The sequence below is a fragment of the Pantherophis guttatus genome, chromosome 3 (genome assembly GCF_059756535.1).
Source record: "Pantherophis guttatus breed Tessera chromosome 3, ASM5975653v1, whole genome shotgun sequence".
In the NCBI taxonomy this organism is placed as follows: domain Eukaryota; kingdom Metazoa; phylum Chordata; class Lepidosauria; order Squamata; family Colubridae; genus Pantherophis; species Pantherophis guttatus.
In genome coordinates, this window is record NC_142065.1 from 102,358,805 (window position 1) to 102,373,565 (window position 14,761).

The 14,761-nt window shown below is 38.5% G+C and overlaps 2 protein-coding genes across 2 annotated transcripts in view; one reads left to right on the top strand and one right to left on the bottom strand.

The window, feature by feature from the left end:
* LOC117661135 (contactin-3-like) overlaps positions 1-14,761 on the bottom strand; it is a 34,204-nt gene that overhangs the window by 16,582 nt on the left and 2,861 nt on the right. The gene's annotated exons all lie outside the window — the stretch shown is intronic.
* Positions 889-9,910, top strand: LOC117661134 (uncharacterized). The gene is made up of 6 exons (XM_087890701.1): positions 889-931; positions 4,471-4,794; positions 5,566-5,874; positions 6,226-6,351; positions 7,409-7,455; positions 9,718-9,910. The coding sequence occupies exons 1-6, from the start codon at positions 889-891 to the stop codon at positions 9,790-9,792; spliced, it is 924 nt and encodes a 307-aa protein (XP_087746827.1). The 3' UTR covers positions 9,793-9,910.

The following is a 14,761-nucleotide window of genomic DNA, read 5'->3' on the forward strand; positions in this document are numbered from 1 at the left end:
ACTATCTTTGCTGGGGAGGATAGCAGCAATAAAATCAAACATACTGCCAAGGCTCCTTTATCTATTCCAAACAATACCGATAAACTTGGACAAGAAATTTTTCGATAATTTGGATAAAATAACCACAAAATTTGTCTGGGAAGGGAAAAAATCAAGAATAAAATTAAATATACTACAAGATGATAAAACCAGAGGGGGATTTGGCCTTCCGGCATGGCAAAAATATTATAAGGCTGCAAGTCTACTTTGGATTAAGGAATGGATAACCTTGGATAACCAAAGGTTGTTAAATTTGGAGGGACACGATTTGATGAAAGGTTGGCATGCCTTTATTTGGAATACAGGGAATAAAATATATAAACACTTTAATAATCATACTATCAGAAAATCTCTAATTAATACATGGCAACAAATTCAGCACAAACACTACATGAAAATCCCCGGCTGGCTATCGACGATAGAAGCAATAACCTATCCCAATATATTATCTAAACAAAAAATACTAAGATACAGAGAAATACTAGATAGACAGGGGAATTTGAAAACTAGAGAAGAATTAAAGGAACAAGGAACAGCAATAGACTGGTGGCCATACTCACAAATAAAGATAAGATATAGGAAGGATCAGGAGGAGGGAGGAATAGAGATAAAACAAAATCGATTAGACAAATTATTAGAATCCAAAGAAGGGAAGTTAATTTTGAAAATTTACAAATATCTACTTGAATACGATTTGGCAGAAGAATTGGTTAAAGGGCAGATGATAGCCTGGGCGAGGAACATTGGTCACAGCATACAATTAGAAGAATGGGAAAGAGTGTGGGAAAATAACTATTCCATGACAAAATCGGTGGCCTACAAAGAAAATCACTATAAAATATGGTATCGATGGTATCTGGCCCCCGCACGATTAGCAAAAATGTACCCAAACGTAAATCCGGCTTGCTGGAAGTATAAAAAAGCACAGGGAACTTTTTACCATGCTTGGTGGCTCTGCCCAGAAATTAAGAAATATTGGAACAAGATTAAAACATGGATAGCAGAAATAACAGATTGCGAAATTGAATTAGAACCCGAAATTTTTTTATTAGGTATGATCAAAAAGAACATTAGGAATGATACAAAATACTTAATACTTCACATAATAACGGCGGCCAGACTAGCAGTAGCACAACTTTGGAAAACAAATAGATTGCCAGCTGATCAGGAGCTAATACAAAAGATATATACATGCGCAGAAATGGACAAATTAACTTTAGAATTACAAGATAAGGAGGACTCAAAATATTTTAGAATATGGAATAGATGGTACCAGTGGATAAATCAAAGGAGACCAAATGGGTAGAGATGAAAATTGGATGAAATTATTATAAGTAAAAGGAATGCACTGTCAGATAGATAGAAAATGAAATATGTCACTGTAGGTTTGTATATCTGTATATATATAATTAGTTAGTAGTTGAAGTTGATTATTGTACATGTATATGCAAAATTGTTTCTTGATAAGTTAACGTTTAACTTAATCAAGTCTTTGTATGTTTTAAATGTTTTTCTTTTAAGATTGAATAAAGTTTTGCTTTTTAAAATTAAAAAAAAAAGAATGTCATCTAATGATTGCTGGAATGTCTTATAAAATTCAGATGGTATGCCATCTGGTCCCGGTGTTTTATTGTTTTTTTGTTTCTTCCTTGCTTCTGTTAGTTCTAACATGGAAATCGGTCTATTCAATGATTTGGTATGGTTTTCTTTTAATTCCTGAATATTTATTTTACTTAAGTATTCTATAGTTTCTTCCTCTCGAATTTCTTCTTTTGCATATAGGTTTTGAAAGAAGTCCCTTGCGATTCGTTTTTTATCCTCATTATTATGGTATATTTGTCCGTCTTCGTCTTTTAATTGGTGTATCATTTTCTTCTCTTTTTCTTTTTTCAGTTTGTAGGCCAGCCACCGGCCAGTTTTATTTGCATGTTCAAATTGATTTCGTTTAGCCATTTTAATTTTCCTTGCTATCTCCATTGTTGTAATTAGATTTATTTTATGTCTTATAAGGTTAATTCTCTCTTTAATTTCTTTGTTATGTGGCTCTTCCTGTAAATCTAATTCAGATTGTTGCAGGTGCGTCAATAAATTCTCTTTTGTTTGTTGTTTGTCTTTATTTTTTTTTGCTATGTAGGCGATTGTTAGGCCTCTTATATAAGCTTTGGTTGTATCCCATAGATTTTGAAAACTAGTATGTTCTTTTACATTAATTTGGAAAAATATTTTTAATTCTCTTTGAATCATTTCCACGTATTGTTTATCCTTTATGATGTCTTTGTCCATCATCCATCTTCTCCATGCTTGATGACCCTTCCATGTTATTACAATTGGACTATGATCTGCCCATGTATTTGTTGCAATTTCTATTTGTTTGATATCTAATGAGCTCTGCTGTCATCGCGGCCATGTCGATTCTGGACCATGATTGATGCGGATTCAAATAAAATGTAAATTGTTTTTTATTTTGGTTGATTTCCTTCCAAGCGTCTTGTAGTTGGAGTTCTTGTACCATATCCTGAAATGTGTCCGGTAGTGTTTTTTTCCTGGATTTATTTTTTTTACTACTTTGATAATCCTTCTCTATATCTACAATTGCATTATAGTCTCCAATGAGACTTTGTAAAATCCATATATTTCTGAATCTTTCTTGTGTCTCGTTTGTATTTGAATATGTGGCCATGAGTCCAGATCAATTCCTTGATTTTTTAGTTCCTGTTTTGATTTTAAGTCCCCTTGTTCATTCAACATGTTTTTATACCTTATGATTTTTTCCAGTTCTAGAATGTTAGGATGTATTAGAGCTTCCATCGTGGATAGCCAGACCGGTATTTTCATTTAATGATTTTGTTTGACTTTTTCTCATACTGAAATCAGCGCTTTCCTGATATAATGCCTTTGGAAGTATCTGTGTATTTTACTTATGCCATACCATATAAATGTGTGCCACCCCAATTGTAAGTCGTGTCCTTCTAACATCAATATTCTTTTGTTCCTCAGATTTATCCACTCCTTCACCTATTTGAGCACGGAGGCTAGTAGTACAGCTCCCAGTCCGGTAGCCCAACACCCCCTATTTTTGGTGTCTTGCAGCATTTTCAATTGGATTCTTGGTTTTTTGCCTTGCCAGACAAACTTTAGAATCAACTTGTTTAAGTCCTCAAAGAACTTTTTCCCTAGTTTTATTGGGGTTGCTTGGAATAAAAATAACAGTTTCAGTAGGATATTCATTTATGTTGTGGCTATCCTTCCAACTAACGACAACTGTAAATTTCTCCATTTTTCAAATCTATCTTTATTTGTTGTAATACTTTAATGTAGTTGTCTTCTTTTTATAGTTATGCATCTTGCTGTTAACCAGATTCCAAAGGAATTTAACTTTTTTAGTTATCTGCATGTCCATCTTTTCCGTCAGTTCATGTTTCTGTTTGTTTGTAAGATTCTTTGTCAAAATCTTAGTCTTTTCCTTGTTTATTTTTAGTCCTGCCACGTCGCCAAACTCTTCTATTCTTTTTATTAATTTAGGTCCTGTTTCTAGGGGTTCCTCCAAAATGAATACTGTCTGCGAATGCTTGTAGTTTATAATGTTTTTTTTTTAATTTCCAAACCTTTTATTTCTGGATCTTGTCTAATCTTTCTGAGCAAGGCTTCCAGGGTTAGTATGAATAATAGAGGGGATAGTGGACATCCTTGCCTTGGCACCTTTACTTACGCTAATTTTTTCTGTTGTCTCTCTGTTTAATTGTTTGGAACATATTGCTTGGATCGTATTTACAAAGTTTTCACTAAAGTCCATACCCTTCAATTGTAATGTCATAAACTCCCAGCTCATATTATCAAAAGCTTTTTGTGCATCCAAGAAGATCAATGCTAGCTGTTTTTCAGGATGGCTTTGTAATATTCCAATACGTTCAAGATAATCCTCATATTTTTTTAGTTGTCTTTTAGGTAGGAAACCATTCTTGTTTTTAAACAAATCGCCTGACCTGCGGGGTGTTTTTAGTTTGGCTTTAATATGGGTTTTAATTGTTGTATTTTAAATTTATCTAAATTAATTTATTTTTACTGTTCTACAATTTTAATCCTTTGTGAGCCGCCCTGAGTCCTTCGGGAGAAGGGCGGCATATAAATTTGACCAAATAAATAAATAATAAATAATTCTAATCAGGATGTATAAATTTGTTTAGGAATCTTTTTAATCTCTCTGAAATTATAGAGGCATATATTTTGTAATCTACATTTAATAATGATATTGATCTGTACTTTTTTATCTGTTGGGAATCTGTATCTTCTTTTGGTATTAATATAATATATGCTTCTGTCCATGTTTTGGGAAGTTTGGCCTTTGAATGTGATTTTTGACTTCCCTGCCCCTGATCTGACATCAAGTTAAAATTAGAATCTCAATATATTATTCTTATTTTGTCTTTGCAGTATACAAAGCCCAAAACAATCAGTTCCTGTTTGTGGACGTTGGGGAAAAAGCAACAATTGTGTGCAATTTTTCAAAAAACATTACTAAAAATGTAGCTAACATATATTGGTATAAAAGAGAAGAGACTCAACTAAGGCTTTTAAGTAATAATTGTGGGTCTGCTGACAGCAAAGGAAAATTTAACTGCAAGACTGAAGCACAGGAGCTGACACTAGAAATTTTCGACACAAAAGTAGAGGACACTGGCTTATATCTATGTGTGGACAAATCCCAAAATTACTTTTCCTTAAACTTTGCTGATGCATTCTCTTTGATTGTGGGAGGTAAGTTGTCATTGTCAGCCATTCAATCATGTCTGACCCTTGGCCACTCTATGGATCAGCATCTCCATGCCCCTCTGTCTTGCACTGCCTCCTTCAGATCTGCCATGGTCATCCCAGTGTCATCTTTTATAGGATTCAGTCAGCGGGTACTAGGGAAGCCCCTTCTCCTTATACTGCTGATCACTCCCAGCATAACTGACTTTTTGAGTGAGTCAGCTCTCATGACATGACCAAATTGTGACGGCCTCTGTTTGGTGATCTTGGCTTCAAGTGATTATTTTTTGTGAGGTTCGGTCTAGGACTTCTTTGTTTGTTATTTTTGCAGTCCATGGGATCAGGGGTGGGTTCTACTTACCTTTACTACCAGTTCCCATGCACAGAAGTGTTTTGGTGACATTGGGGTCAGTGGGCGGAGCCTCCCGCTGGTTTTACTACCGGTTCTATAGAACCGGTGCGAACCGGGGGCAACCCACCACTGAATGGGATGCATAATAGTCGCTTCCAACACCAGAGTTCAAAGGCATCCACCCTTCTCCTACCAGGTTTTGCAGTCATAATTAGCATAAGTAGCCATAAGTAGGAAGTAAATAATGGATTTGACATGGAAATACAGATTAGCCTATTAGGGCTAAGATTCGGTTTAGCAAATCCACTTTAAAGTGGACAACAAAGCAGTTGTCCACTTTAACAATTAATTACAAAGTGTCATTTGTTTATTGAGTTGTCATCCTTTCTTCCTCCTCCCCTCATCCTCCTCTTCATCCTCCTCAGACAGTTATACCTCAAGCAGCTGGATGATGATTTTACAACCTTCTGCACAAGACCAGGCAATACAGAGTGGCACCCGGCTGGCTTGTGTGGTTCACGGAGTTTCCAACTGGATCCAGATATCCTGGGATGCCTCTCATGTTCTCCAAGATGGACAGACTCTTTTAATGAAAAACCACAGTGGTTCCTTAACATTTGTCAGCATCCTTTACATCCCTGAAAACTCTTCCATCGGTGGGAAGGAATTTATCTGCAAAGCCAAATTCAATTCATCTGGCATGTCCATGAATCTGAGCACCACACTGTATGCAGGTAAACTATTTCCTATGTCCATGATAAAATGTTGGTTCTTGTTCACTCACAAGGTTTGAAGTGGCATTTCAGTGAATCAGCTTTCTAATGCCGTGAACATTACACATTGTCTGGAATACTCCTTGATCGCCAATCTGACCATTAAAAAGGTCATGAGATAAATCAGAGTGTTGTAAAACAACTTATCTGCATGAGCAATGCTGAAGTAGGTGAAAGTAATCAGCAGAGAAGGATCCTCTTTCCACTCCATTTCTCCAAATTTGTAAAATGAGGAGCAAGGTAGAATTGATTTAAGTTTACTAAGTAGTCATGACTAAACCAATTTCCTTTCTCTCTCCCTATTTCCCACAGAAACAAGGACTTTCCACACAAATGACTTTCGACATTACACAATACCTTTGTCTGTCCTAGGAATACTGGCATTTCTGCTACTAATTGTGATCTGGCTTTGGATTCGATGCTGCCCTTCTAGGCTTGGTAACATCAGGAAAATATATCCTATATCAAAATATGTCCTATTGCAAGACATTCTGGCTTGCAAAATAGGAGTATTCATATGCTAAGGCTTAATATGACAGCTAAGGTGGCTAGAGTGTAAGTTAATCTTTCTGGGATCCAGTTTCAGTTATGGGGATCAAACAAAGTCAAGATGGTAGCTATCATCACATGCTCAAAGTCCTCCTCCTCTTTAGGTGCTCTGTGCAACCACCATTGATCCTTTCTGGGTCTTTCTCTGCTGTTATTGATTGAAGTAATTATTAAGATCGGCCCTCCAGGGAGCTTCAGAACAATGTGCAGATAAAGAAAATTCAGCAAGGTCACAAAATCACAATAGAATTAAAGTAAAAAGACCCGAGGAAAGACATTTTTTGTATGACATTCAGTTTATGCCCCTCAGAACTAACTTCCAGTTGGGCAGAAAAAACACCAAGTCTGTCTTTTAGCTTCTTAGGGTGGAAGGTCAGGCAATAGAGCTTCTGATGTAATAAAGAATTGATGGCCTATTCGTTGGCAAGAAGGCATTGCTTTTCCATAATCTTTCATAGGCTAAAGTGGCCTTGGAAGCTTGGGAATTCTTTGACAAAACCTTGTAGGATAATTAATACCAGTGATACAATATATGATCTTTGTAGGAGATTCAGAACAATATATCTTTTATAATACTTTTTAAAATGGGAGGGGAGACTAAAACATTTTGAGAGAGGGGGGAGGGAGGGGGAGGGGAGAGAGAGACAGAGACAGAGACAGAGAGAGGGTGGGGGAAGCAACAAAGGAGGTAATCCCAATTCTTTCATGGTATCATTCCTCTGTCTCTGTTGCAGTTCAATCCCAAGATTTAAAATTATGATTCTGTTTATTGATTTGATTTGATTTATATATATCAAATATCTCTGGGCATAAGCACAAGAGATAAGCACAGAGCCTTCAAGAGCCCAGGGCATCAAGAGAAAAGTCCAGGTAAATTTTAAAATAAAAGAGAAAATAAAGCAAAGAAAATGACATTTAAAAAAACACGTTTCTTTTTGCCCATAAGGTTTCCAGCCCAAGGACTCAGTGCCACCAGCTTTAGAGACATCACAGGTATGTCTGTTTGCTACTTTTCCCTTTTTGGACAATATTTCAAGTTTTGCTATTGTTTTTCCTAATGGTTATTGGTAGTCCTGTAGATTTAGTCATATGTCTGATGTCTTCTAATGCATGGCGCATTCAAAAAAGGAGTGTCTCTATTTGGGTAGGTCAAGAAGATTTAAGAAATATCTAATTATTATTATTATTATTTATTGGATTTATATGCCGCCCTTCTCCTGAAGGACTCAGGGCAGCTCACAACAATAAGAAACAGAAAATACAAAAGTTAAAAGACATATTAAAACAGAATATCCAATAAATAAGGTTAAACGTGGGAATACCAATTCAAATTTAAGATTTAAGAATTTAAAAAGCTACAAAATCAGTTTAGAGTCAACCCAGGCCCGCCCGTTGGAAGAGCCAGGTCTTCAAGGCCCGGCGGAAGGTTCGGAGGTCGGGGATTATACGGAGCTCCAGGGGTAACGTATTCCAGAGGGTAGGGGCTCCCACAGAGAAGGCTCTCCCCTAAGGGTCATCAGTTGACATTGTCTAGCCGAAGGTACCCTGAGGAGGCTAACTCTGTGGGAGCGAACCGGGCGATGGAAGGCTACCAGTGGCAGGAAGTGATCTCGCAAGTACTCTGGTCCTAGGCCACGTAGGGCTTTAAATGTGATCACCAGCACTTTGAATTGCACTCGGAAGACAACTGGGAGCCAATGCAGATCACGAAGGAGTGGTGTAACATGGGAGTACCGAGGCACCCCCATGACAACCCGCGCAGCCACATTCTGCACCAGTTGAAGTCTCCGAGTGCTCCTCAAGGGCAGCCCCATGTAAAGTGCATTGCAGTAGTCCAAACGAGAGGTGATGAGGGCATGAGCAACTGTGAGTAAGGCATCTTGGTCCAGAAAGGGGCGCAATTGGTGAACCAGGTGCACCTGGACAAAGGTCCCCCTGGCTACAGCAGTCAAATGATCTTCCAAGCTAAGCTGTGGGTCTAGGAGGACTCCCAAATTGTGTACCTTCTTGAGGGGGTCAACACCTCCCCCCACCAGGGATAGCAATGGGACATAGTGGACAAAACAGGGTGCCGGTTACCACAGCCACTCGGTCTTGTTGGGGTTGAGTCTAAGTCTGTTCGTCCCCATCCAAACCTGTACGGCCTCCAAGCACCGGGACATTACGTCAAGGGCATCATTGGGGTGATGCGGAGTGGAGATGAAAAGCTGGGTATCATCAGCATATTGATGATACGGCACCCCAAATCCCCGGATGATCTCACCCAGTGGCTTCATATATATATTGAACAGGAGAGGCGAGAGAACCAACCCCTGCGGCACCCCACAAGGTAGGGGCCTAGGGGTCGACCTCTGCTCCCCTGCCAGCACAAATTGCGTACGACCAAGAGGTAGGAGGAGAACCACTGAAAAACAGTGCCTCCCACTCCCACTCCCAACCCCCTTAGCTGTCGCAGTAAGATAACATGGTTGATGGTATCAAAAGCCGCTGAGAGGTCAAGTAAGACCAGGACAGAGGAGTAACCCCTATCCCGGGCACGCCAGAGATCGTCTATCAACGCGACCAATGCCATTTCCGTGCTGTGATCAGGCCTGAAGCCGGACTGAAACAGGTCCAGGTAATCCGCTTCATCCAGGAATTGTGGGAGCTAACACACCACCGCGCTTTCCATAAGGCGAAGGTTAGAAACTGGGTGATAGTTCTTAAAGAGAGCCAGATCCAAGGCAGGCTTCTTGAGGAGGGGTCTCACCACCGCCTCCTTCAAGGCAGAGGGGAATAATAAATAAGTTAATAAATCTGCAGACCGGGTTCCTTATTTTTGGCTGTGAGAAAGAAGGGAAAATGCAGTCTTCTTGTAAGATGGCACCCCAATTCATATACTCCTTTATATGTCTTATATACTTATAACAGCATAGTTAATACACCTGAATGCTTAGAATTAAACCCACCTGAGTATAGTTTGGCTAGCTAGGGATCACCGAGATGGCTGGCTGCCTCTGTGAAAGGAATTTTTTTGGGCGGTGTTATCTTACCTGCAGGACACCTGAATGCCAGTAGGCAATTGGGGAAGGCTCCTTTCCTGTCCCAATGCAGTTTATTTGCTCACGGGAATCGAGCCACTGAGCTGCCAGCCTCAGCAGAGCGTAGGCTCAGTGTCTTACCAAGTGACCCACTGCATCCCCTGGCTACATTAATATTTTCTTGTTACAACTCTGAATTATTATTATTATTTTAATAATCACTTAATTATTACAGGAGGAAATTTGCTACTCTCATCTGGTGTTTCATTCAAATAACGAGGAGTGGGAGAAGACAAGACAAACAACTTAATAAACAGATGTGAAGATCTGAGCAACCAAGGAAAACTGATATGCAGAAACCAGGATGAAAATTATAACTCACCTTTAGAAGATGGGATTAGAAACTCAGATCTGGGGTTTTGACAGAATGTGACCTTAAGATTTGATTTTTCCCTTTTACAATGTAAATAATTATCTATTTTACACAACTGTCAATAAGGGAAATGAGTATTAATATATTTTTGTAATAAAGGAATTCTTCCACATAAACCACTGGTTTTCTCACCTTTTTTGGCAAATGGGGAAGACTTTTGTATATTATCTGATGACAAGGACTTAATAAATTGAAATCTTGCACTCTTTTGTGATTTTGAAGTAACTTAATAAAGGTACAGTACCACATTAATATATATTTTTTTCAGTTCAATAGCTACATCATTTTGGTTTTTTTTTTAAAAAAAGAAAAGATCACTCCACATACAATGATAGCAGTAACCATTTATTCTTTATCAGTTACTTTCCTGTGAACTGAGTCCCAATATTCCTAGTAGAAAAATTTCTTATCTATTTTATCTGTACTTGTAAAACTTCCTTTTCATAACTAATCATTACGAACTAGATGTTTGGAAACCATTGCACAACAGTGTCACATATTATACTAGTCCTGGTGGAATCACATTATTATGGGATCCCACTCCAGAGTAATTGAGGAAAGTTTTTAATATTTTATTTTATTATTTATTTATTTGACTTGTATGCTGCCCATCTCACTTTGAGGCGACTCCACTATATTATGTTATGTTTCTCCCAGTTTATTTATTTATTTATTTATTGGTTTGGTTTATATGCCGCCCTTCTCCGGAGACTCAGGGCGGCTTACAATGCATTAAGCAATAGCCTTCATACTTTTGTATATACCTGCTTAGCAGGGCTTTTGGCCCCCCCAAGCGGTGTTCTTTTTTTTTTTTTTATACAAAGTCAGTTTATTGCCCCCACAATCCGGGTCCTCATTTTACCTATCTCGGAAGGATGGAAGGCTGAGTCAGCCTTGAGCCTGGTGAGATTTGAACTCGCAGTAATTGCAGGCAGCTGGCAGCTAAGTGCTACTTAACAGCACTTTAGTCCGCTGCTCCACCAAAGCTCTTGACTTGACAGTTCTCTTGCACTACCTCACCCATTCTGAAATTGGGGCTGGACTAACCTTCTCATACCCATTCTAAAAATAACTCCAATTCTTTTTTTTGGAATTCCATGTTCCTAGGAAATGCTTAAATATTTCAAGAATGAATTCTTTGCATGGAGGTTTGCACGATGCTCAGTCTGGAGTCTGCTGCATAGTTGCTCCTGGCTGTCCCAGTCAATGCAGAATAAAGTGCTGCTGGAATACAATAGTCATAGCTTACATCAAGGAAACTATGATTTGACCTTTTCTGTGTCAACTCACTAGCATTTCAGATGGCTAATATTAGTTTTGCCAAAGAGTAGTAACACATGAAAGTGTCACAGTACTTGTGACCTGTTAGTTTCATTATATCTGTGACTCCCTTTCACACAGAATAGAACAACCACAGAGAAGAAAGAAAGAAAAACCATCTGTTTAAATGATAGATATTTTTCTGAGGAAAAAGATAGGATAGTGAGCTTGCATCAAACAGAGCCAATTTCATCTAGTGGTTAAGGTCCCAGACTAGAAGACAGGAGATCACCTTAGGCAAAAAAAGTGGGCTGGGTGACCTTGGGTCAGGCACTCTCTCTCAGCCCAGCTCACTTTAAAAGGTTGTTGTTGTGGTGAAAATGGGAGGAGGAAGGAGTATTAGGTTTGTTTGCCACATTTATTATAATGAAGTATAAAAATAATAAAGGTAGGATTTTTAAAAATCTAATCTATATACCTGTGTTTTCCCCAAAATAAGACCCAGTCTTATTTTCTTTTGGGTGCCGAAATAAAGCACTAAGACTTATTTTGGGGGGATGTCTTTTTTTTCCCCATGTACGGGAGGCCGTGGCGGGGCAGGAGGCCGCATAGTGTGTCAGTGCTGCTATCACGAGGCAAGGGGTAGAGCTGCACCACGCGACCTGTACCAGTTTACCTCAGGGCCCCCACAACCAGGCCACCCATGCCTTGACACCTGCCTTGCCTCACAGTGGTGGCTCTGGCAGCCTTGTCCAGCAGAACACCGTGTGGCCGCCAGCCCACTTCTGCTTGCTCACAATCTCAATGGAACAGAAGGCTGAGCAACAACTCAGTGCTGCAGCCACAAGGCAGTTGTTGGGATGTGGACAGCCTGGCTGTGGGGGCCCTGAGGTAAGCCGGTGCAGGGCACATCAGGCAGCTCCACCTCCCTCTCGTCTCACCTCATGTTGGCAGCACCATGAGCAATCAGACAGAATGGGCATGTGGGCAGCTGCGCAGGAACTTAAGTAGGGCTTATTTTGAGGGTAGGGGTTATATTATCCACATGCGTAAAAAGCATGCTAGGGCTTATTTTCAGAATAGGTCTTATTTTGGGGGGAAACAGGGGTAGTAAAAAGTAAATTACAGAGAAAGAGAGATTTGCTTATTGAGGATGGGATTTTCTGCTTTCCAAATTTGCCCCCTTGCACCCATCTTGCAAAAGAAGGGACAGTAAAAGAATGCTGTCCAGTTTCTGTCTGGAAGGGTTCCTTCACCATGAATAGCAGGGGATGTTTTTGTCCTCCCTGTAGTTAATTTCTATTTCCTGCAAGAGTTTTGCATCTTCTAATTCTTTCCATGTCTCCAAGCTTTCACATGGAAAAAATGAGCATCCTCAGCAATACATTGAGACAGTTGGTCAGTCTTGTTGGGAACAAAAGGAAATGTTCTCTGCAAATCTAAAGTAACCAGAACATCATCAGATGGCACATTGCCTTTCCCAGACCTTCCCTTATTCGCTCTGGATAAAATGGTGTGAGCATGAGCCACATTCCACAAAGAGTTTCTCAGTTACAACTTAGAGATATTGACTGATGAGGTAACAGGAGCCAACATACCATAGATATTCCTGCACATTCAAATTCTGACCTGCTTTAAGGCACATGGTTGCAACTATAGCCTCCCATTTTAGGGTCAGTTTCAGGAAGAACTGAAGGAGGGGAAAGGGGGAGAGAGGATAATAAAAGATCTGATGGCCTTGAAGGAACACTTCATGTACATACCTCATGACTCTAAGATCACAATATATCACTGAATCTATTTATTTTTGTCTAGTGAAGTGTTTGAGTGCTGCAATGGTGCTGGATTGGATTGTTACTTGTTTTCCTTAATGCTTTCTTAATCAGAAAATGCATTATCTTGGTACTATATTAAGAGCTTGGACAATTACATTTAAGGCTGAGAAGAGATCTGATATTTAACAATAGCAATTAACTAGCCTGGACCTTCCATGCAGCCAAACTTGGGGGATTTAGTAACATGGTAGAACTAGAGCAACATATTTCTTCTCATCTTATTTTATGCAAAAAGACAACAGGAAATGAAACTAATAGCTTGCACATCAAAAGCCATTTTTAAGTAATTGCTGTCCATTTCTAAATTCTAAGGAGACCACAGATACCTAATAAAGCAGAAACCACAACTGGAAACAATATGAACAAAATAGTTCTGTCAAAAGTCTTCTTTCCCTTCTTTGGTGTCTGGATAGTTCTGTTCTGTTCTGTTTTTGTTTTGCTTTTGTTGGATCTCCAAGTCCATTTTCTTAATTTTCCTCAGCCCAAATTGGTCTTAGGAAATTGTTCTCTGCACCTGTCTATGCTCCACATCAGCTGTGTAACATGTACTGATTTTAACGACTAGAATTTAGAATTCTTATACAATCCTTTCTTTCAATTGTTCTCTGTTCCTCTTCATTTGTAAGCTAGAACTCAACAAAACATGTTTCAATTAAGCATGGTCTTCCTCCTAAGAGTTGTGCTCCATCTTTTGCACTCACCACAGGAGTCTGAAACCAAATGTATGAAACAGTGGCATCAGTGATGGAGTCATCGTGTAAACATCTGATTGTTAAAAACCTTTAACCTGCTGTGTTTTTATTATGTCTTATAACTTATAGTAGCCTATCCTCCAGGTATTTGATGAAACTTGCTCCTTAGTGCTATATTCAGTTCTGAATGAAAAGGCTAAATAATTTTATTTCTGTTAACCCTGAAATTTTAAATCATAGTTTATATTGATATAATATTCGCTTTTTCCTATCTTTAATGGGCCTAATTTATGTAAACATCAGAGTGTTAATCTCTAGATAATACTGTATAAATAGTACTGTATTGAAGTAATGTGCTGGGTATGTTTTATAACAATGTAATAATAAAATAAAATGCACAAATGTGCCTGCAAAAATAATAAAAAATAAAATATAGATCTCCAACAGTGGTGACAATTTAGGAACAGAAAGATGTGGAGTTGCTGCTGTTTTCAAACTGGTTCACAATTTTTTTCTAGAAGTTCCTTCTGTATGATGACTTATACACTTTGTGAACTCCACAAAGAATGGCATAATATCAGTTTACCAAACAAACAACAACAATCAACAGGAGTTTACTGTAGAATGCATTAGTAGTCTAATTTGTAAATGAAAATTATTTATAAGGATAAATCCAGCTGCATTTCTTAGCAAGACACTTTGGAAAAAAGTGAATTTTGATAATAACTTTTAATCATGTAAACTCACTGGGGAAAATGTTTGGTTTGCTTAAGAAATAAATTCAAAAACCTACTGTATAATATCTACACTAAGATAAAGATACTACAAACCTTAGTTCTAAGCAAAATAGAAATAATTTTCAGTTTAATGTAGTAACACAGAGACAATACCTTTGAATCCCATTTATATGTAGCGATACTTCTCTTAGTACCATTCTGTGACCATTAGCTCTCTCATACAGCCTTCCCTTCAAATTCAATTTGTTATTGTTGGGGTTGACTATCACATATTCTTCCTTCTTCATTGATCTGTTGAAAGAAAAGTACAAGGGTGGAGGAG